The sequence below is a fragment of the Mchenga conophoros genome, linkage group LG9 (genome assembly GCF_057382185.1).
Source record: "Mchenga conophoros isolate Kocher_MC1m ecotype Shallow Benthic linkage group LG9, M_conophoros_male_GT1.1, whole genome shotgun sequence".
Lineage (NCBI taxonomy): Eukaryota > Metazoa > Chordata > Actinopteri > Cichliformes > Cichlidae > Mchenga > Mchenga conophoros.
The window spans coordinates 13830112-13853662 of record NC_140534.1 but is presented as its reverse complement, the minus strand read 5'-3'; the positions used below and the strand labels follow the sequence as shown (position 1 = coordinate 13853662).

Here is a 23551-nt window from a genome sequence, read left to right as displayed (position 1 = left end):
AATGCCTTAGTCTGTATATCTTCTGGCAATTGTAATTCAAAGTAACACACAATAGCCTAATTTTGATTACTTTAAGAGACTAAGAAGGCTGTAGATATTGTAAAAGTCCAGATGCCTATACAAACCTCATCATGCAGCCCAGAACGAGGCAGGGTTAGAATTGAGAATTTATATACACCTGGATGTTAGTTCCTACCTAGTAGGCACTACTGTGCATAAAAGGCACGGTTTGCCAATACCCTGTAGCATATGTGTAATAGATGCAATGTGACTGTACATTACACACAATCTTAACAGACAAATAAATTGCAGATTGCTTTCTTTGGACTCCATCATGGAGGAACATTGTCACAAGTAACTTTTTCACATTACAATGTAATCAATTTGAAAACAAAAAACAAAAAAAAATAGTGTAGTGCTATACACTCCTGCCTAAAAAGCACAAGATCTCTTGTTTACTCTGGAGGAAACACCAATCCCTCTGAGTCGTTCACTCAGCATATTCACTCGAACTGCAAGAACTGCAGCCGTCAATTCCAGCCTGGGAATTGTAGTTTGCTTGAGAGGAGCAACTCTAGCCTTTCCCAGGATAAAAGCAACATGCGTGATGTTATTCTTTTCCAACTTTAAATATGACACTGTTCCATAACCATCTTGACTTGCATCAGAAAAATTATGAAGTTGTGCCTTATTTGGTCTTCCAAAGCAACTTGGTTTAATGCAACATTCCACTTTGAACTTTGAAATCAGCTGGAGATCCTCCAGCCAATCACGCCACCGCTGGGAAAGAGAGTGGGGAATAACTTCACCCCACTTCAAATTTTCTTGGCAAAGCTCTTGTAGCAACAGTTTAGCTGGCATACTGAAGGGAGACAAGATTCCCAAAGGATCATACAGTGAGCTGACCACAGACAAAATGCCCCTTCTGGTTGTTGGACGGTCCTGCAGGGAGGTTCTGAACTGGAACTTGTCTGTTTCTATGCACCACTGTAAACCCAGTGCTCTCTCAACTGGAAGTTGATCTGCTTTCCATCATCTTTGTGCAACTCATCTGCAGACACAAGCTTGGCATATCCTTGTTCAAGCATGTTGTTTACACATTCAGTGTATTCATCCTTATAATGAGCATCCTTTTCAAATCTCCGTCTGAGACTCTGGAGACGCTGCTCCGCGACACAGAGGTTATTTGGCAAGCTGGGACCTTCTCTCCTGAAAGGCAAATCAATGTGATAATGATTTCCAATAAGTTTTATTGAACTACTAACAATATCCATGAAACACATATCCTCTCTGGACATTTCAGTCTGCTCCTCTGAGGATCTTTCATTAAAATCACGATTGTACTGTTTAATCAACATTTCTTCAAGACGCTCAAAAGAAATCCTATTGGCTGTTACAGCAGTGCAGTTGTTTTTATTTCCACTGTTACTTCCAGTGCGCAGGGGACCATTTATGACCCAGCCAACTTTTGTTTTTGCAGCATAAGGTCCACCCTCCACACTGTTTATCACCTTGGGGCGATCGTGGCTCAAGAGTTGGGAGTTCGCCTTGTAATCGGAAGGTTGCCGGTTCGAGCCTCGGCTTGGACAGTCTCGGTCGTTGTGTCCTTGGGCAAGACACTTCACCCGTTGCCTACTGGTGGTGGTCAGAGGGCCCGGTGGCGCCAGTGTCCGGCAGCCTCGCCTCTGTCAGTGCGCCCCAGGGTGGCTGTGGCTACAATGTAGCTTGCTATCACCAGTGTGTGAATGGGTGGATGACTGGATATGTAAAGTGCTTTGGGGTCCTTAGGGACTAGTAAAGCGCTATATAAATACAGGCCATTTACCATTTACCTTCCATGGCTCTAAAACATTGGAAGCATCAGTGCCTATCAGTAGCTCCACCTCTGCATCAATGTTGTGAAGTTTAACAGGTTTAAGATGAGGCCACTGATCGATGTCGCCTTGCTGGGGAATATTGACTGTAGAAATTGACATGGTCTCTTGAGTCAAAACATCTGGCAACGCCATGAAATCATTTGCTTCCAAACCAGACAGAACTTGTGCACTAACAGTCCTATTTTGACTCATTGTTCTCAAAAGGATATTGGTCTTTTTACCTTTAAGATTCAGTCTTTTTGCCAGGGTTTCTGTACAGAATGTACCTGAACTTCCAGGATCCAAAAACGCATAGGTTTGCACAATTTTATTGCTCTTTTGGCTCTTAACTTCAACTGGAACTATAGGAAAAACTACATTAACTTCATGACCAGCCCCAATATGCCCACATGTCTGAGTGGTTGCAGTTGAAAAGTGGACATCAGAGCTTGTCATATGTTGAGTTTGTTCTGAGGGTACTCCTGGATCTTTTCGCTCTATTTGAAGAACCCCTGGGTGCTTTTGGTGACACACTTTGCAATCCGAACGACTCCTACAGTCTTTGCTTGTGTGACCAACTTTTAAACAACCAAAACAAATTCCCCTTTCCTTGATAAAAGTCAACCTATCCCAATGCATTTTAGCTTTAAACTGCTTACAATTCTCTAGTAAATGATTGCTGTGTGAACAAAACAAACAACTATGCAGAACAGTGGAATTTGTGAACAGTTGATTGAGTTTTGACTCCTGGCACTGTACTGACATTAGTGGCAAAACTACTTCCCTTTTTTCTTTGCTTGGTGGAACTTGAAACTTTAAAGCTGCTTCCAGATTGTGAGTCTTGGATGTTGCCAAACACTGGATCTGATGCTACTTTCACCTGTTTTATTATGAAGGCAACCAGATCAGTGAACACTGCTCTGTGACCATTTTGTTCCTGCAGTTCATAGGCAACAACTCTCCATTTTTCCCTCAATTTGTATGGAAGCTTCATAACAACCATTCTCATATTTGAGGGCAAATCCAACTCCTTCATATAAACAACTTGCTGTGTTAGATTCGAACATCCTTTAAGAAAAAGAGAGAATGACTGAAGACCTTTCACATCCTCACTTTTAATTGGTGCCCAACTCACAATCCTCTCCATATATGCAGAGGCAATTTTATTTTCGTTCCCAAAATGTTCTTCATAAGATATTTGGCTGTGGAATAGCCCTGCTCAGGAGGTAAATGCTGACAACTATGCACCAAGTCTTTAGGCTGCCCCCTAGTGAATTGCTCTAAAATATGCAAACAGTCGCTCCAGTTATCAGTTTTAGCTTCCACTCCATTTTCAAAGGCATTCATAAATGATCTGTATACTGTAAAGGGTCTCCATCAAACAGGGATGTTTCTGGCTGGGAGGACAGAAGATATGTTTTGTTTTACAAGCAAAGTAGTGATGTCATTTTGTTTTTGCATAATATTGACAATCTCCTTCGTGCAATTCTCAGTCAAAGTAGGAGACTGAGGCTGTGTTTGCTGCGTCACTTGAGCTGAAGCATCAACTTTTACCATCATCTCATCCACCTGATGTTGGTTTCGACTTTGTCTAGGTATGATTACTGGTGATTCAGATGCAGAATTTATACCAGAGTAATCTCTTTCTGCCGGAACAAATGTATCAGCACAAGGCGCTTCTTGTACGTGCCCTCTTTCAAAATAAGAGTTCATTCCATCAGAACGCTCAGAGCTACAAACTGAGTTTATTTTTAAGACACGAAGCTTTGCCTTAGTTGCTGACAACTCTGTTTCCAAGGATAATTTCTCCTTTTCTTTTCTCAGTTTTTCCTCTTGCGCTTCAATAGAATGTTTTTCTTTAATGCAGCGAGTCGCTCCATGAGCGCTGCCTTGTCAGCCGCAGCTTTAATGCGTGCGGAAGATGTTGATGAAATTTGACTTTGCTGTGACAATGTTTTCGAAGGTGGCTTTACACTTGAGATATTAGAGACACTGTCTTCAGGATTTATTTCATCCAAACTTTCAACAGCTTGATCATTAAGAGCAGTATTGCTTTGTTCAGTATACGGCTCGCCTGCTTCCTGCAACCAAACCTTTACTTTGTCCATAAAAACAGAGAATGCTGTCACCTTAGACTGAAAATGTGTGCTTTGCCTTGTCACTTCATCTTCTGGCAGTGGCGAACTTAAAAAGGATTCTTGCAAAGCGTTTGCATCTTGATAGCATTTAATAAACTTCCCAAATTCAGAAGACACTTCCTTAACGTTCTCATGTGAGGTCATTAAAGCGGAAATTTTCCCCATGTACTTAGATGCTTGCTTACACATTGAACTCCACTTTTCTTGGCATGTCTTTATATACAAATCCAAACCTTTTGGCGTAAATTTGATGCTTCTTTTCTCTGCTTGCATCTCAGTGTCATCCTCTTGTTTACTCTTAATATCCGACATTTTTATTGTCCTCTTGGATTATTTCAAACATTATAAAGATGCACAGCACACTGAGAATCCATAGCATAAAGCGCAAACACGACATCCATTTACCTGCTGATTGCAGTGAACAACAATTTCCACAGAGGGCGTTGGCATGTTTCAATTAGCGATCCAATTATGCACCAATTTAGTACATCAAAACTCAGTTCATCAGTCTTTGTAGTGAAATAATGTCTTTAAACTCCAATAGCTTCACCGTTTTCCTTTAAGGCTTAAACAATATCATCACTCACCAGCTTTGATGAACGAGTGACATGTTGATCCAGGCCTCAACATCAAATCCGTCTGGATTACTCAGAGACGATCCAGTAACTTTTATTCGAGTTCGACGGTGATCCTTGAAAGCCATATATCCAACATATCCATTAATGAAGGATTATTCCTTTGTCCACGGGCAGGTTTTTTACTTTTTCTAGTGGCAATTCCTTTTGTTTGACAAACCGAACATCCCACAATTAAAAGTCCACAAGCCCCTGCTGCACTGAGATAATATTTCGTACGCAGGCAAAAGAAGTCCACTGTCCAGACTTGAAAGTTGCGTTTTTATGGTTTATTTTATCCAGTTTGGCAATAACAAGATCCATTTTTCTTACTTCCTGCTACTTCTCCTGCTCTGGTAAAAAACCATAGGCCCACCGCAGTGCATGCTGGTCCTATACCAGTCTCTTTATTTATAGAAACAAAATGGCCCTACAGCTCTTACTGACTAATTTAACAAGGTAACATCAAACAAACAAAACATTGAAACAAATATTAACCTACAAATAAACTTGTAAATAAACCCCAAATATAAGTAAACTAACAACAAACTTTAACTAATTTCAAAATAATAAAAAAAATAAGAACAAATAGCTCCAACAAGAATTATTGTCTGAAGGCCAAGAAAACTGCCCAACAGATTTATCTTCCCAAATGGATCATTATGGCTTTTGCCATACTGGGCAACTTGATTGTCATAGTTTTTTCAATCTTTATTATTTATTTATTTTACTTGTAATAAGTTATTACAGTCGAAACAGACAGGACTGCGGGAGAGGACAGAGAAAGACAAAGAAAAGAGAAGCCAGGAAGAGGCTCAACAAAAGGAGAGGGAAAGAAAAACAGAGGGGAAGAGAGAGAGACAGAAAAGACACTAAAAATCTGCTAGATCACCTGCTGGAAATTTTGTGTTTTTGGAGTAATATTTCAGCTTCTGAAAATGTGCATGAGTATGACAACACAATCTCATGCAGTCCCTCAAACATTCAACTCATGTAGAGATTCAACCATAATCAGGTCATCCTGAATAGGACTCTGACCAACTACACAATCTCAGAGAAATGGAAGCAGAAGTTTTCAGGAGGGAATTTACACATGTGAAGTTAGTGATGCTGAAGAGACGACAAAAACTTTTAGAAAAAGTAACTACCCATTTAATAAATCAAATTAATTAGTTTATTTTGTTTAAGGTTGTTTTAACTACTGTCATTGAGTCAAAAAAGACAATGGAACTGATTACTATCTTAATATGAAAGCTGCTGTAATGCTAAACATTGAATTAAACCAAAAGAATACATATTTTTCCCATTTTTTCCTAGTACATATTATCTAGTAAACATTTCTAAAATATAAGCACCTCTTGTTACACTCAATCACATACTTTCTTAATTGTCTGATTTCAGCATCAATGTGGTGCCATTTAATGTTAGCTAACATGTTAGCTTTCAGGTTAAGTGCAGCTGTTTAATGCCAGGTTATTAAGAAGCAAAAGTGACAAACAGGAAAGAATAAAAGACTGAAAAATGCTGGATTTGGTCTGTGTGCCATCTTAAAGACAAGTAAAGGAGAGGCAGCTTGAGTCTGAACCTCCGTACCTGTTTAATTATGTAGGCAGAAGCCAATATTATATGACGTTTACTCCACAGTATGCAACAGAAAACCTGCTTGATTTCATAGTTCAGCAAGTAACCATTGACATCTTTCAAAATTCATTTTACTTGGTCTTCCATCTCCATTTTAAGTTTGTTTATGTGTTTGACGTCAAACCTCTTCCAATAAAGCCATAAAGCAAATTATATAAAAGCTTTATAAATCAAGAAATTATATAATCATTTTGACAAAAAAAAAAAGATCCAGTTCAGAGTTGTGATGAGGTTTGAGCCAAAAGACATTAAAACTGACTCTGTTTCTTTGTGTTTCAGGATATTCCGGAGCTATTTTAGGAGGGGTGATTAGACCTATTGTGGTTACAGAAGAAGCAGTAGGCTTCATCCTTTATAAAAGCAGAAGAGGTAAATGACATTCTCCCTTCACTTTGCAGTTCATTTTGTTTATGTTATCTCTACTGATGATCATATCTTCTAGATTCAATTCCTCAGAGCAACAACGTAAAGACAGCGAAACGCATACCGAATTTCCCAGAGGAACCCACCCGAGGGATTAATAAAGTTTTATCTCATCTTTTATCTTATCTTACATGAGAAAATCTGTTTGAACTACTCTGTAAAAAATCAGTTGTTTGAAAACAGTGTTATGGTCATGAAGATACAATCAGATGTCTATAATGACTCTAATTAAACGGCTGTCTAGTCACAATGATTTAATAGTGTGTCAGACTGAAGCAGCGTTCAACAACATCCATGACATGAAAAAACAGAAAGCCTCTTTCTCTTTAGATTTGAAGGCACAGTCAATAAAACCAACACAAAGTATACGTAGCAAAAGCATTATTAATTTGGAAAATTAAGCAGCTTTGATCAAAGCATTGTGTCTTTAAGGCATAAAGACAAAATGAAAGATATAATTATTATGGGTTTTTCATTGTCCGAAATGTTCATAGTGAGGCATTGCAACCTTAAGTTTTTTCAAAACTTTTGTATCATTATTTTCGCAAAGACAGCAAACTGACCTAAAACATTCAACCGGGATATTGAGAAATGAAATAATTTACTATTTTACTCCAAACTTTAACTTTTATTTTTCTGTTATCTCTTCTGTTTTCTTTTGTCATTGTTATTGATTTAAAAACAAGTTACCAAATTCCACCAATTCCAAAATTTTAAATGTTTCAAACAAGAAAAAGAGGCGGATTTTCACATGTTCACGATTCTGAATAGTTTGAATTCCTAAATTTGTGTGTTTGTGATTTAAATGTGATTTAGCAGCAGTAGTAATACTGTACTATAGACAATCTGCCTACACTGCTGAGTTCTATATTCATTTTAGACAGTTCATCTAAACAAAAGGCACTTAGCCTAAAACAGACATAGACACGTTTATCCTACCATAAAACAATAAGAGAAGGTATGCCCTCTCCCATGCTCCCAGAATGTGGGTGTGAATGCCAGAACACTCTGGAATGCATACAACGTCTCTGCAGACTACTAAGGATCAAACCTCTATCAATCTACAACTAATTATAAAACTCTAAGCATAGATAAGTAGATATTTCTAAGCATAAATGATAATCAACAATACAAATCCAACAGTAATACTGTACTATAGAAAATCTGCCTACACTGCTGAGCTCTGTATTCATTTTAGACATGTGCTCATAATGTCTCATGAATATAAAACATTTTTCAGATCATACAGTAATGAAAGTGTCATTTTCGCTGGAGGGCTAGTGAACTCAAAAGCAGGTGAAAAGAATAGTGAGGAACTTCCAGTGTTCATCGCAAAACTGCTGAGATGTGGGACAGAGGTCAGCACCTCAGTGCTGGGCTGCACCAGTGAGTAGGAGTGGGGTGAAGCATTCCTTCAGAGTGTGAGTTGTTTTTTGAACAATCTCTAGGGATTTGCTCCGACAGGCTCTTCCAATAAGAACACAGAGGGAGACATGAGGTGGAGAAAAAGACGATCAAGTACTTGTGGGAAAATCAAGCTACAAAACTGACTTGTCACATCACTGGATAAGCTAAGAGCAAAAACACATGAGTCTAGTATGTTATAAGAAAAAGTTAAAAGAAGACAAAGCTCTGAAAAAAAATCTTATATTTGTGTTTTGTCCAATTTTTGTAACAATTCACAGATTACCCATAAACACGTTGCATGGAGGGAATCGTAACATTACTGTACTGAAAAGAGGACTGCTGTGGAAAACAATAATGAATCTGTGTATGCCTGATTATGCCTGACAGTTTCAGACCATCACAGTGACGAAGTCTTAGCCAGTTCTCTCAAAGATAAACATCCCTGCTTGTGTGAAACCGAGCAGTGACTCTAGAGGAAACATTTTAATGGAGAATATCTTTCAGGTAAACTCTGAGAACAGATTATCCAAAAAAACAAACAAAACAAAAACTAAGAAAAATAAACCCACCTGACAAACTCTGGACTGCAATTTAGAAGAACGTCAAACACAACCATGTGTGTTAAAATGCTCTGGTGTCTCTGGTGGATACTTTTGTTATGCAGAAGTATATACTTTTTTATTTCTTTAATTGTTAAAACATATACTGAATTATTATCAAGGTTTAACTGAATAGCAGCTTATACAGACACAGTTTTTTAATTAAAGTACATTTTAGCTACTTTTTCTTTACGATATAAAATCTTCCTAACTGCTTTAAATAAAAATAGAAAATAATTTTAACAACACAAAAAGATAAAAACAATGTAAATGTAGCTAATACAGGTAATGTATCAGGTATGTTGGGAAGTTCCAACATGGCCTCAGGCAAGTATGAAATGCCTTTAAAAGAATGCACGAATCATTAAATCCTATTCTCCTTGGTGAAAGCACTGTGCCAAAACCTCAGTGCCTTATTTTTTTGTCGATTGTTGTGGTTCATCCAATTCAGTTCAGTTCAATTCAGTGTTATTTATATACCAACAGATCACAACAACAGTTGCCTCAAGTCACTTGGATGCTGACTATTTCAAGAGGAGGCGAGAAAAGCATCGACTAGCACAATTTGCTGTCACCACTGTGGGGAAAGGACTGAGTTCAAAATTCTGCTGTGTTATTGCAGCATATCGGACGAGTCACAAAAAGTCACAAGCATCAAAATTAAGAATTTCTGGTCCTCCATACAAGACACAACAACAATCACTAGCACAGAAATGAAAGCGTGTTACTTCAATATCTGTAGACGATCATGGTTAAAAACAACAAATGCAAAACAAACTTTGTACCAGTGGCTCAATATTCCATCCATCCATCCATCTTCATCCGCTTTATCCGAGGCCGGGTCGCGGGGGCAGCAGCCTAAGCAAAGAATCCCAGACCTCCCTCTCCCCAGCCACCTCCTCCAGCTTATCCGGGGGAATACCAAGGCGTTCCCAGGCCAGCCGAGAGATATAATCTCTCCAGCGTGTCCTGGGTCTGCCCCGGGGCCTCCTCCCGGTGGGACATGCCTGGAACACCTCACCCAGGAGGCGCCCAGGGGGCATCCTTGTCAGATGCCCGAACCACCTCAGCTGGCTCCTTTCGATGTGGAGCAGCAGCTGCTCTACTCTGAGCCCCTCCCGGATGGCCGAACTTCTCACCCTATCTCTAAGGGAGAGGCCAGCCACCCTTCGGAGGAAGCTCATTTCTGCCGCTTGTATCCGCGATCTCGTTCTTTCGGTCACTACCCACAGCTCGTGGCCATAGGTGAGGGTAGGGACGTAGACCGACCGGTAAATTGAGAGCTTCGCTTTTACACTCAGCTCCCTCTTCACCACGACGGACCGGTGCAGCGTCTGCATTACTGCAGCTGCAGCCCCAATCTGTCTGTCGATCTCCGGCTCCCTTCTCCCATCACTCGCGAACAAGACCCCGAGATACTTGAACTCCTCCACTTGGGGCAGGAACTCATCCCCGACCCGGAGTGGGCACTCCACCCTTTTCCGGCTGAGAACCATGGCCTCAGATTTGGAGGTGCTGATCCTCATTCCCGCTGCTTCACACTCGGCTGCGAACCGCTCAATATTCTCTGAGAAAGTAAATTGGATCTGTTTTTTCTTTACTTCGAGCAGTGGAGAGCTCATTTACCCTTTAACTAAGAACTAAAATCATCCGTAATGTGGCGATGACAGCATCACACTGTGGTAGTAACGTGATGCTGCGGGTTAACGAGGTACTGCATGTTTACAGTTAGTAACTGCAGGTTCACGTGACTGTGAGGTTTTGTTACAAGTTGTTGTCGCTGGTGCAGCTGCTGAGGTTTAGCAGTTTCATTTAACACATTTTCCTGAATCTATTTCTAGTTTACTTTTTTCTCTGAGCTTTTGAACTAAACGTTTTCGCTTTTGTTTGTTCATCTTTATCAAACACTTCTTTCACAAGAAACACTGTGGAGGGGTCTTTTGCGTTAAGAGATTTGATTGGACAATCCAGTGTCAGTAGTGGAAATAAACCAATGGGCTGTTTAGGTGCTCGTAGGTCCTTTATGCAAGAATCTAAATTTCTTATTGAAGCTCATCAGAAAAACTAGAAACTTTCTACCTGCACTCCAAGCTTCTCGGGATCTTGGAGGAATGACACGCTCCTTCCCATCCATAGGCGGAGCTTTCGCATTTTGTTTTTCTCATGTCTGGAACGAACGTCTGGAGCGCAGTGACTCACATGCACAACACATGTGGAGCTACTTCACGGAGTACTAAATCCTGCCTCGTACTGTTCTCCGGTGGGTTTCTGCACACAGGCTGTCGGGAGAGTTATGAAACTAATGTGTGGGTGAGTGATTCTCATTTTCTTGTTCCTCGCTGTGGTCTGACTGGGTGTGATTTCATACTTGCTGTTTTAATTTTAAGTTTCTGGCCGTCGTAGGACAATTTAGATCTAACTAACTCTGTTACTTGTGAACCAGATTATCTGGTTCTAGGTTTGAGACTGTTAAACTCTGCACATTGACATACATTTTAAAAAATAGTCTGTTTTAATCGACACATTTGTTTGTTTGTTGTGGTGATTTCTGATACAGCACCTGAAAAAGTAATGAAATCAGCACACATCTGGGATGTTGTAGAAAATAAACTAATCACCGAAACATATAAAACATTTTTGTTTAATGGCTCGCGTTTCTGTCTTTGTGAGACATAAAATTTAAAATGAATAACTTATTTGTTGGATGTTTCTTTTGCAGACCAAGTAGAAAAACGTTGGAATCATTAACAAATGCATTACACTGCTAACACTGTTTTGGCTTTTCTCGATGTAAATTCCATTTCATTCCTTCAGCTGCTTTGGGGCATTTTCTATTTTCAGGACATATTCCTGAGATTTTTCTGACTTCCATCTACTCATATCTATCTGTAATCTTCCTATTTAGGTTATGCTTGCTTGATGTCTTACATACCACTAACTGGGAAAATGTACATAACGTTGCTACAGTCTGTATTGGACTTTCTTTTTGAAGAACTTATAATAATCATTCAGTTTTTTTCAACTGTAGAAAGAGATTTGTCCTCTGTGTTGCATAGTTGGATTTGTTTTGCAGATTTTTCTGTTGTTCTGTGTGTGAACTGAACTGTTGCAGTTAAAAGAACTGAAAAGGGCAATGACTGTTAACAGCATTTCTTTTTTCAGCATTTGTTTTTTCTTCCTTGTATTTCAGGTATGTTCAAACTTGACTTAAAGGAATGAAAAACCTGCCTATCTGGATGTAACTGCCACCATTTTTTTCTGTTCACTGCTGCACTGTCACATGAAATCTTAGAGAAATATGATCAGGGTCTCCTGCACTATGTTTTTGGTGGTCGTGGAGTTTCTGTGGATACTGAGAGTTTCCCGAGCAGGTAAGTGAAGCAAATACCAGAGCAGCATGATGCCAAAATATTTACTTTGCTTTAACTTGCCCTTGATATCACAATATATTCAACTCTTAAGTGTTAATGAAGTGAAACTTTGCTATTTGACTGAGTTTATTAAATCACTACCAAGTATGTACAAGCGTATGCACATATTAATGCACATGACATAAAAGCAGCATTATCATAACAAATATACAGCTTTCTTACTTCTTACATCACTATATTTATATAAATCTGTAATTCCCTTGTAATTCAGCAGATTATATAAGACAATTCTTACATTTTAGTTTCCATGGAGCAAAGGTAATGTCAAAATATTTTGCTTATCTCAAGCAAAAGGCTGAATGGAAATAATAAAACTTTATACAAGCAGATCTGTAAAACAACAATTTGTAATTTTTAATGGACCAGTTGTAACCACAAGCCACTGTTTTCCAGTTACGGGTCCACAGGGACACATAATGAGACTGAAGTTGTTTAGTTGATCACATTAGCCTGTATGAGAGGTTTGATATTCACACTGTTATCTGTATGTTGAAAACAGTCGCCCAATGTTAGTCTCTGCTTCTCCTGCCGAGACACAAATGACACTAACAGGACAATAATTAAAAGTAAATATCTGCTGTAAATTAAATGTCATCTCCCACTAACACAGTCTTTAACTGATTCTCAGACTCTCAGGTCTCCTGTATTTTTATGGAGAGATGCATCTTGCCGTGCAGCTTCCATGGCAGTTCTGAACCTGTTGTCCACTGGTTTAAGACAGAAGGAAACCTTCGTGTCCATTCATACTACGGTGACCAAGACCAGCTTGTAATACAACACCAGCGCTTCAGAAGTAGGACTTCACTTTTCAAGGATCAGGTCTACAGAGGAAATGCCTCACTCCAGCTGACAGAGGTGAACGTTCAGGATGAGGGGAGATACCAGTGCTACACCAGCACCATCAGTGGATACACAGAAATGTTCATCATCCTGAATGTGGACGGTAAAGAAATAAATATATAAAATGAAAATCAAGTGGCACCTTCTATGGAGTCAAAGCATCATGAATATACATTTATTTTAACTAGCGCTGTCAGCGTTAATGTTGTTAAAATAACATTTACACCATAACCACATTAACGGGGCAAATCTCCGTTAGTGAGTAAGCGCGGATCGCCCTGTGCATGGGACTGCACGCAAACAGAGATTTGCCCCGTTGATGCGGTTATGGTGTAAATGTCATTTTAATGAGATTAACGCTGACAGCACAAGTTTTAACACTTATTTGCACATATGAAGTAAATAACAAGTAAATACCAACAACACAACACTCACAAGCTAACGGATGCAAATTTGGGTGTGCGGGCAGGTGGCACGGACCTGTTTTGTTTTGTTTTTTGTTTTTGTTTTTGTTTTTGTTTGTTTGTTTTAGGGGGGGGGGGGGGTTACAATAATGGCAGCTAATCGGGATACTACATGGTTGTGAAAAGATGGTCACACATCTTCTCCAATAAATACAGTACTGGTGGAGCCTGGAAGATGAGGTCAGGGTTCCAACCTTATGTGTTGGTCTAAATCCTCTGTTGATTGAGAATACTGTATTTTAAAATACTTAAAATATATATCCAGTTATTACCCCTGGTTCTATCAGCACCAGAGCAGAATGACCAGCTCTGATGGAGTTAGGTTAGACTCACTTTGTTATTTCATTTTTTTAAGGGAAAAGACTAATGCTGCCACATTTACACCCCTACACAACAAATTCAAGCATAAACAACCTAAAACCACATCACAAACCCGTTTGCACAATAACCATAAACGTACAGTAGACTCATATCAAGTAGTTCATGTCTTAAAGACCATCTCATGAACTGATGATATTTTTTACTTATACAAGGGGTTGCCAGCTTTCAAAAACCGACTCGTATGTTCTCCAAAATAAGTGTCCTCCTCAGTCATGCTGCTACATTTGGTGTACATGCTCTAATTTACTATTAACTAAATAATTATAATGGACTTGGTTGTTACCATAATAATGTGGGTTTTTTACATTGTCATCACCAAATCATTTGACTTCATCTTGACTTATAGTTGTAAAAGTGTGTCAGCACAATTCAGCTGAGAGGCAAAGGGACCATTTTGGGGTTAGAAGCCCCAGAGCCTGTGTGTAACACCAGGGCTGAGACGTAGTATTTTAATATCACACTTCAAATTATGAAAAGAATACGATACATGCTATGTCATTAATTAATAACTATATTTTGAAATGCTGCGTCAAAAAACTATGACAAATTCTATATTTTATTGTGGTCTGAGATTCACAAATTACACATTTTTTGTTGAATTAAATCATGTTAACTTGAAATAAACAGAAAAGACTAGTTGAGACAACAAACTCTCTTTCTGACCTTTTTAGTAAAGTTTTTTTCTTTTTCAGCTCCAGTCCACTTCAAATACATAAAAAATATATGACACATGCTACATCATTAATCATTATCTGTATTTTGAAATGCTGTGTCAAACACTAAGACAAATGCTATATTTTACTGTGGTATGAGATTCAAGAATTACATGATTTTTGTTAAATTAAATCATGTTAACATGAAATAAACAGAAAAGACAAGAAAATCTCTTTCTGACTTTTTTAGTAATTATTTTTCTTTTGTTTTGTTTTTTTCTTCTTTTTTTCAGCTCCAGTCCGTAAAGTCGATCTCCAACAAGTAGGACAAAGGATCACCTGCAGCTCAGAGGGGATCTACCCTAAACCTGAGATCACCTGGTCCACCAGCCCTTCATCCAGCATCACCAACAACAAAACAACAGTCCATCAGACTGAGCAGCAGCTTTACAACATCACCAGTTCTCCGATACTTCCAAACAGTGACATGGATCTGAATTACAGCTGTGTAGTCAGCACTCGCAGAAACAGGAAGAGCGCAACCTTCAGGCAACAAGGTAAGTTTAACATCTCATTTGGAAAATAAGAGTTCCACCTTTTAAAATCTTCATTTAGGTTTGAAAAGTTGTTGAAGTCATTTTGTTCTTTTCTTAAACGTTAGACCTTACTTTTTTGTATTTCATGTAATCAAAGGAAATATTAGTCTATCCTTCAGAGTTTGGTGTCTGAGGATAAGTCTCTACAGATATTAAAGAAATTAAGTCACGTTGTAATGAGTCATCAGCTTATACACACTAGAAAGGTGAAACCAAACATTTTAAATCAGAATCAAATAAAAAATGGGTTTTTTTGTGTTTGCATCTGTTTTTTCAGGATTAGTGACTGAGAGCCAGTCTGAAACAATAATCCACTGTTCCCCCTCACACACCCCTGTAACAAACCTCATCTGGAGATTCGACCACAGTCAGATCATCCTGACAAAGACTAACAGTCAGTACACAGTCTCAGAGGAGTGGAAGCAGCATGTAAAGGACGTGTCAGAGTCAGGCAGCCTCACACTGCAGGACTTATCCTCAGATCAGGAGGGAACATACACGTGTGAACTCGCTGATGCTGTGGAGGCTAAAATAACTAATATCCTTGTGAAGATCAATGAAGGTAAATTAACATCATTATTTTCCTTTTTATGGGTGTAAGCATAGCAAAAAAAACACACTGCAATTTTTGAATATCAGATATCAGTGGGGAAAATGTTTTGCTCGATACCGTTACTGATATAACTGAGTAATCTGTCAGGAACACTGTCAATATTTTGTTTTGTTTTTTTAATAAAAAAGTTTTTCCCCGCGTGTGATGATGATGGTGGAGTGGACTGAGCTGATCAAACTGACTCTTTTCTTCCCTCCTTTTTAAAGATTAATATCACAGACATTTTTATATTCCCTGGTCCACATTTATTTACAATTTGTTTACCTGTTGCCATGGTGAACTGTGCTAATAAAGCTCCATTGATGATGTTTTGCTGCCAGACTCAGAGTTGTTCATCTCACAGCTAATAAACTCAAAATGCATTTTTAAATTCTTCCAAGGAAAAAAATCTGTTATCTGACCTCTTTTTCATTCCAGGGAATTCATCTAATGTTGGAGCAATCGTAGGAGTGGTCATTGCAGTCATTGTAGTTTTAGGCTTATTAGTAACTCTCCTGGTACTGCGGAATAATCAGGTAAAAAGACATTTTACACACAGTATTTAATTCCATCTTAATATTGTGTTTGTTGTTTGAAGTGATGATTTTTCATGGTTTGTAAAACATTCCTCAGGTTACAAAGAATGTGAGAAAACTTTCAAGAGTGAAACCAGAACATGATTAAATCTTATGTCTTAAAACACAGAGCAGCTCTCTGTGAACAGTGTGGAATCTAAAGGTCTAAACTGTTCTCTGCGTTCAGTCTAGTTTCTAGTTTGTTTTTTTTTATATGATTTAATAAATAATTAATAGATTATTACTAATTCATTTGAATTCAGGATTGAAATTATTTCACCACTATGCATAACTGATATGTTATGGTGGAAGCTGGTGCAGCTGGAATCACTGCAGTTTATTTAAATCTGTAGAAGTTGTGCTTCATGATGAATACACAGTATGTGATTGTTTTTATTGTCATTTAACAGAAATGCTTCTTTTCATGACTCACTGAAGCCAGTTTTCCTGTGAGGAAAGAAATGCCACGTGACACCAAACAATATTTACAAGGGAGTCTTAGGGTCACGTGAAGGTAAAATAATGTTTTATCAGTTTTTACACTAAAAGTGTCCCACAGAGTGCTGCGACTTTTGTCCAAACTTCTGCAGTATTAGAAAAAAACCTCAACAAGCAGACGAGTGAGGACTTTGATGCTGGGAAGGAAACAGAAAGAAGAGTCTGTCTCCTGAATTCAAACTGGGAGCTGGTTCCACTGGAGAAGATTCTGAAAGCTGGTATTGAAATGTTTTTTCATCTGTAATTATTTTTCCATGTAATTCTAAAAGCAGTATTAATATGTTCAGTTTAATGAGTACAGTTTACTTTCGATTTTTTAAATATTTTAAAAAACATTTTCAATGCCAACTTTGAATGCTCACATTGTTTCTGGAATCAAATTAGGAGCTGAAATAATTTTGTCTCTCATGTAAACTCAACAGGAACTTTCATAGATGGTAAACCTGCTTTAGATCTGTTTTTTGAAGTCATCTGTCTAACTCGTGATTTCAGTGTGAATGGTACCACAGTTTGAGCACTTTGCATGGATGTTTTTATGTATTAGACTCTTGTTTCTACTCTGGATTTAAACAGTAAAGACAAAGGCAGGGATAGATGAACTGGAACAGAGGCAGCTGCTATGTAAGTGACCAGTACAGTTGTGGCCAAAAGTTTTGAGAATGACACAAATATTCGTTTTCACAAAGTTTGACGCTAAACTGCTTTTAGATCTTTGTTGGCAGTTGTTTCTGTGATGTACTGAAATATAATTACAAGCACTTCATATGTTTCAAAGACTTTTATTGACAATTACATGACATTTATGCAAAGAGTCAGTATTTGCAGTGTTGGCCCTACTTTTTCAAGACCTCTGCAATTCGACTGGGCATGCTCTCAATCACCTTCTGGGCCAAATCCTGACTGATAGCAACCCATTCTGTCATAATCACTTCTTGGAGTTTGTCAGAATTCGTGGGTTTTTGTTTGTCCACCCGCCTCTTGAGGATTGACCACAAATTATCAATGGGATTAAGATTCCAGGCCATGGACCCAAAATTTCAACGTTTTGGTCTCCGAGCCACTTAGTTATCCCTTTTGCCTTATGGCACGGCGCTCCATCGTGCTGGAAAATAATTCCAATAATTCTTCACCAAACTGTTGTTGGATTGTTGGAAGAAGTTGCTGTTGGAGGCTGTTTTGGTACCATTCTTTATTCATGGCTGTGTTTATGGGCAAAATTGTGAGTGTGGGCTTACTCACAATTTTGCCCATAAACACTCCCTTGGATGAGAAGCAACCCCAGGCATGGATGGATGCTTGACTGTTGGCCTGACACAGGACTGATGGTAGCGCTCACCTTTTCTTCTCCGGACAAGCATTTTTCCAGATGCCCCAAACAATCGGAAACTGGCTTCATCCGAGAATATGACTTTGCCCCAGTCCTCAGGAGTCCATTCACCATACTTTCTGTAGAAGATCAATCTGCCCCTGATGGGTTTTTTTGGAGAGAACTGGCTTCTTTGCTGCCTTTCTTGACACCAGGCCGTCTTCCAACAGTCTTCGCCTCACTGTGCGTGCAGATGCGCTCACACCTGCCTGCTGCCATTCCTGAGCACGCTCTCCGATCATGCAGCTGAGTCCTCTTTAGGAGACGATCCTGGTGCTTGCTGGACTTTCTTGGACGCCCTCAAGCCTTCATATCAAGAATTGAACGTTTTTCCTTGAAGTTCTTGATGATCCTATAAATTGTTGATTTAGATGCAATCTTAGTAGCCACAATATTCTTGCCTGTGAAGCCATTTTTATGCAACGCAATGATGGCTGCATGCGTTTCTTTGCAGGTTAACAATGGAAGAACAATGATTTCAAGCATCACCCTCCATTTAACATGTCAGGTCTGCCATTCTAACCCAATCAGCCTGACATGATAATCTCCAGCCTTGTGCTCATCAACATTCTCACCTGAGTTAAGAAGACGATTACTGAAATGGTCTCAGCAGGTCCTTTAATGACAGCAATGAAGTGCAGTGGTAAGGGGTTTTTTTTGGGATTAAGTTCATTTTCATGGCAAAGAAGGACGATGCAATTCATCTGATCACTCTTCATAACATTCTGGAGTGTATGCAAATTGCTATTATAAAACTTAAGCAACAACTTTTCCAATTTCCAATATTTATGTAATTCTCACCACAACTGTATACTCTTGAAGGAATCACATCCTGACTCACCATTGATCACATCTGGACGTTCACTCGGAGAGACTCTGCTTCAGTTACAAATACACTGGGTGCCCCCATCAGCTCATTAAAGGGGGTACCCATGAAAACCATTCATGGTGTTTTCAAGAGAATTTAAATATTTTAGTCAGCTTTCTACAGTTTCACATTTCAGTTATTTCTTATGAAATATGTCTGTTTAATGTGAGGTAGACGTGGACACTGACTTTGTTGCTCCTTGGCTGTTATGGTACAGTGCAGCTTTTTGAGTTTATTATCTAACACCTAATGAAAACACTTATTCAAAAAATATTTTTGTTTATAATTATTTTTATTATATTTTGTTGTGTGTATATATATATTTTTGCCAAATACAGTATGTTTCACACTTTCAGGTCTGGTCTCTGTTGTTGATTATGTTCTATAGATTTAAATAGCTTAGACTTTTTATTTTTTGTATCACCACCTGGTAAATCAGTCCAACTGTAATCCAAGTGTGATTTTGGAGGAAAGACAGACAGTGTTTTTGTTTCTCAAATCAAATCACTTTTATTGTCACATCACATGTGCAGGTACACTGGTACATTACATGCGAGTGAAATTCTTGTGTGCGAGCTTCACAAGCAACAGAGTTGTGCAAAATACAATAAAATAAAACGAGAAAAATATAAGGATGGCTAAATCTTTTCCTTGGATAAAGCTCGATGTCAAGCAAACAACTACGGGATACAACTGAAATACTTATTCACAACATCTTAATTATATACGTAAAATAAGACAACCGAAACATGTCGAACCCCAGAAGCAAAACCTGAGATACAGATGAAAGGCTGCTGAACACGGATGCACAGCAGACGAGGAGGAGCTCGGTGGATAGATTCATGTTTATATAACTGCTCGATCATATATTACGTCAGAAGTAGGACTTCACTTTCCAAGGATCAGGTCTCCAGAGGAAACGCCTCACTCCAGCTGACAGAGGTGAACATTCAGGATGAGGGGAGATATCAGTGCCACACCAGCACCATCAGTGAAATGTTCATCATCCTGAATGTGGACGGTAACAAAACTCTTTTTAAAAAGAGAGGAAAGACTAAAGCTGCCACGTTTACAGCCTACGCAAGAAATTGAACCACAAACATCTTGAACCCGTATTATTAACTAAATAATTATAATAGTCTGAGTTGTTACTACAATACCTAATCAGTGATGTGGTTATTCAGCATTGTCATTCCCAAATCATATGACCTCTGACCTTTGACTCATAGTTGTTAAAGTGTGTCAGAGGAATTCAGCTGAGAGCCAAAGGGACTTTCTGAGGCCTGTCTGTGACACCAGGACTGATCCAGAGTCATTTTTATAACACTTCAAATACGTAAAGATTACATGACATGTTACATCATTAATCATTATCTGTATTTAGAAATGCTTTGTCAAAACACTAACACAAATGCTATATTTTACTGTGGTCTGAGATTCAGATTCAATTTTCAGAAAAGGAAAATTGTGACATGAAAATCTCTTTCGGACTTCTTTAGAAATATATTTTTCTTTTGGTTTTTTTAATTCTTAGGGGTTTTTTTTTTCAGCACCAGTCCGTAAAGTTAATCTCCAAAGAGTAGGACAAAGGATCACCTGCAGCTCAGACGGGATCTACCCTCAACCTGAGCCCACCTGGTCCACCAGTCCTTCATCCAGCATCACCAACAACAACACAACAGCCCAATAGACTGAGCAGCAGCTTTACAGCATCAGCAGTTCTCTGATACTTCCAAACAGTGACATGGATCTATATTACATCTGTGCAGTCAGCACTGGCAGAAACAGGAAGAGAGCAACCTTCAGAAAAAGAGATTATCCATCCATCCATCCAGTGGAACATTTTCATCAGATCTTTACAGGAGATTCGATCTGAACTCTGTGGAGCCTGATCTCAAGGGTTTTAAGTCTGACACTGAAACCACAGGAACTTTCTGTCTCTTCAGGTTCACTGTGATCCAGTGATGGGAGTGATTTCAGCCCTGAGTGATCACGCTGATGTTTGCACAGAGCAGACAATGAGGTGAATGTTTGGGCACATTGGTAACAGTGAAACAGTTTATTAGTAACGTGGGATCGTTTGTGTTTGGAGTATGAACTGAGATTCCTGAAGCTCTTGTCACACTGGTCACAGCTGTAGTTTCCTTCCATGTGTGCATGTTCATGATAGATACGACTACCGGGATGTGAGAAGCTTTTTTCACAGTGTCTGCACTTGTATGGTTTCTCTCCTGTGTGGACTCGTTTGTGTCTTTTAAGGGTGACTGCGGTGATGAAAGATGACCCACACTGATCACAGAGGTGCTTTTTAACCCCGCTGTGAATCAGTTCATGTTGTTTTAAGTAACTTGATGTGGGGAAGCTTCTCCCACATTCTTTGCAGTATTTCAGTTTGTCTCCAGTGTGTCTACGTTGATGTATTTTTAGGTCAGCTTGCCAACTGAAAGTTTTTCCACAAAAGTCACAATGAAAGTCTTTCCCACCACCACAGTGATGACAGGGTTGAGAACTGGATCCATCTGTGTCGTTCTGCTTCTAAACAAAGACACAAAGACAGTGTAAGTCAGTCCTTCAACATTTTTTTCCTGAACGTCGCCTGAAGGAAAGAGCATCTCTGCAGACGTCCAATTACATTTTACTGTTTCAGTTAACACAGATAAAAATATAAATACATACCTCACAGTAACTGCACTTGTAGAGTCTCTTTCTGGTGTGGATCTGTTGGTGTCGTCTTAGGGAATGTGGAGATTGAAAAGTCTTCTCACACAGGTCACATTTATAAGGTCTCTCCTCAGTGTGGGAAAACATGTGTTGTTGTAACTGTGCGTCTGTTATAAACTGTTTGCCACACTGATCACAGCAGTACACATCATGTCCGGTGTGAATGCGTAGGTGTCTATTTCGATTCCGTATATGGCTGAAAGTTTTGCCACAGATGTCACAGCTGTATGCCTTAATTCCAGAGTGGGTAACTAGATGACTCTGTAAGCTGCTACTGTGAGTAAAAGCTCTGCCACACTGATCACAGCTGTACGCTTTAACTCCACTGTGGATGAGTTGGTGTGTTTTTAGGTAACCCTTCAAGGAAAAAGACTTTCCACACAAGTCACAGCTGAACGGTCTCTCTCCAGTGTGGATGACCTGATGCTGTTTTAGATTACCCTTCTCAGTAAACTCCTTCCCACACTCGTCACAGCTGTATGTTTTGTCCCTCTTTCTTCTGTGAGGTTTGTCGGCCTCCTGAGAGCGCTGACTTCTCGCTCCATGTTGGTCCTGCAGTGACAGAGATACAAACAGAGGCAGTGAGTGAAATGCAGTCGTGGAAAAAAAACTCAACCTTCAAACTCCCTCCATTAACACTAGTTTTAAACCTGAAGGTGGAGTGTGGCACCAAACACCTTAAAGGTCTCTTATCCCCACCTACTGGTAGTTCTAGCACATTACATCCAACCTGCTGTTAAAAAGAATTAATGACTGTTCAAACGTTTCACTGTAGAAAACATTGGATTCATTTTTCATTAATGGCAATTAAATGACCTTCATTTTCAATCTATATTATGGCATTTCGTTTTTCATGAGCAAAAAAAAACATACACACTTAATGTGTTTACTGCCTGATATTGGGCTACCGTTGTGGTACTTTGAATGAGTTTTTTGCAGTGATGAACCAATATTAAGTCTATTTATACAGCAATGATAGCAATAATATTATTAGTAGTAATAATAAAATTCCCCAGCATGTATTTTATCCTGTCTTCCTTTTTTCGCCCCAACCGCTCTCTGCAGATGGCCCCGCCTCTCTGTGAGCCTCATTCTGCTGGAGGTTTCTTCCTGTAAAAAGGGAGTTTTTCCTTCCCACTGTCACCAACGTGCTTACTCAAAGAGGGTCATATGATTGATGGGTTTTCTCTGTATGTATTATTGTAGGATCCACATTACAATAAAAAGCACCTTGAGGTGACTGTTATTTTGATTTGGTGCTGTATAAGTAACACTGAATTGAATTGAAAATGTAATTAATACTACTAATAATAATAATAAAGAATAACAATTGCTTGTGACTTCTTAATGTTTGTAAACACCATTTAAAAATACATAATAAAATGCAACACAGTCATATAACAGGTTGGGAGGATGAGAGTTTTAGACGTGACTGATTATTTGGTGAAACTGTGATATTTTCCTCACCTTCTGTGTTGAGCTCATTGTTTCCTCTGTAGTGACTCAGCTGAGTCCAGATGGCTGAAAATGTTCCTCTGCTGCTCCGTCAGACTCTTCTCCTCCTGCTGATCAGCTGGGACACAAAACAGATCTTTGTTAGGCTCCACACTGCACTGAAGAGTCAAAGTGTCTCATATGTTCATCTGACAACACAAAGTACAAATTTCACTCTGATTGCTTGTAGAAATCTTGTGAGACGTGTTGTGCTGCAAAGTGAGGAAACTCTCTCACTCACTTATACTTCAGGAGGAACTTTGTGACATTGGCTCTAATATTCTAAGCAGCCCTTTACTATGACTGGGCCAGAAAGTCCTATTTGAAGGTTTGGGAGAAGGACCATGTTAAAGGTGGATTGGGGTTTATACACTTTGTTATGATACAGGTAAGG

The 23551-nt window shown here is 39.0% G+C and overlaps 2 protein-coding genes and 1 pseudogene across 6 annotated transcripts; 1 reads left to right on the top strand and 2 right to left on the bottom strand.

The window, feature by feature from the left end:
* Positions 1–3233: 3233 nt before the first annotated feature.
* LOC146566988 (uncharacterized) lies at positions 3234–4306 on the bottom strand (annotated as a pseudogene).
* A 6403-nt stretch (positions 4307–10709) lies between these two features.
* On the top strand, positions 10710–19297 carry LOC146566987 (uncharacterized). Of its 5 annotated transcripts, none has more exons than XR_014893860.1 (8): positions 10710–10988; positions 11869–12049; positions 12738–13052; positions 14741–15004; positions 15321–15605; positions 16074–16171; positions 16621–16724; positions 16801–19297. XR_014893860.1 is itself a non-coding variant. In XM_085286652.1 (7 exons), the coding sequence occupies exons 2-7, from the start codon at positions 11977–11979 to the stop codon at positions 16636–16638; spliced, it is 1053 nt and encodes a 350-aa protein (XP_085142778.1). In that variant the 5' UTR covers positions 10710–10984; positions 11869–11976; the 3' UTR covers positions 16639–19297. The 5 variants fall into 5 exon arrangements, 2 of the variants coding, with proteins under 2 accessions (XP_085142778.1, XP_085142777.1); XR_014893858.1 differs by having other exon boundaries at positions 16621–16926; positions 18529–19297; XR_014893859.1 differs by having other exon boundaries at positions 16621–18717; positions 18897–19297.
* Positions 19298–19416: 119 nt separating this feature from the next.
* LOC146566986 (uncharacterized) lies at positions 19417–23232 on the bottom strand. Its single transcript, XM_085286615.1, has 3 exons — positions 23131–23232; positions 21619–22215; positions 19417–21477 (listed from the first exon to the last, which is right to left on the bottom strand). The coding sequence occupies exons 1-3, from the start codon at positions 23146–23148 to the stop codon at positions 20791–20793; spliced, it is 1302 nt and encodes a 433-aa protein (XP_085142741.1). The 5' UTR covers positions 23149–23232; the 3' UTR covers positions 19417–20790.
* Between the last annotated feature and the right edge of the window lie 319 nt (positions 23233–23551).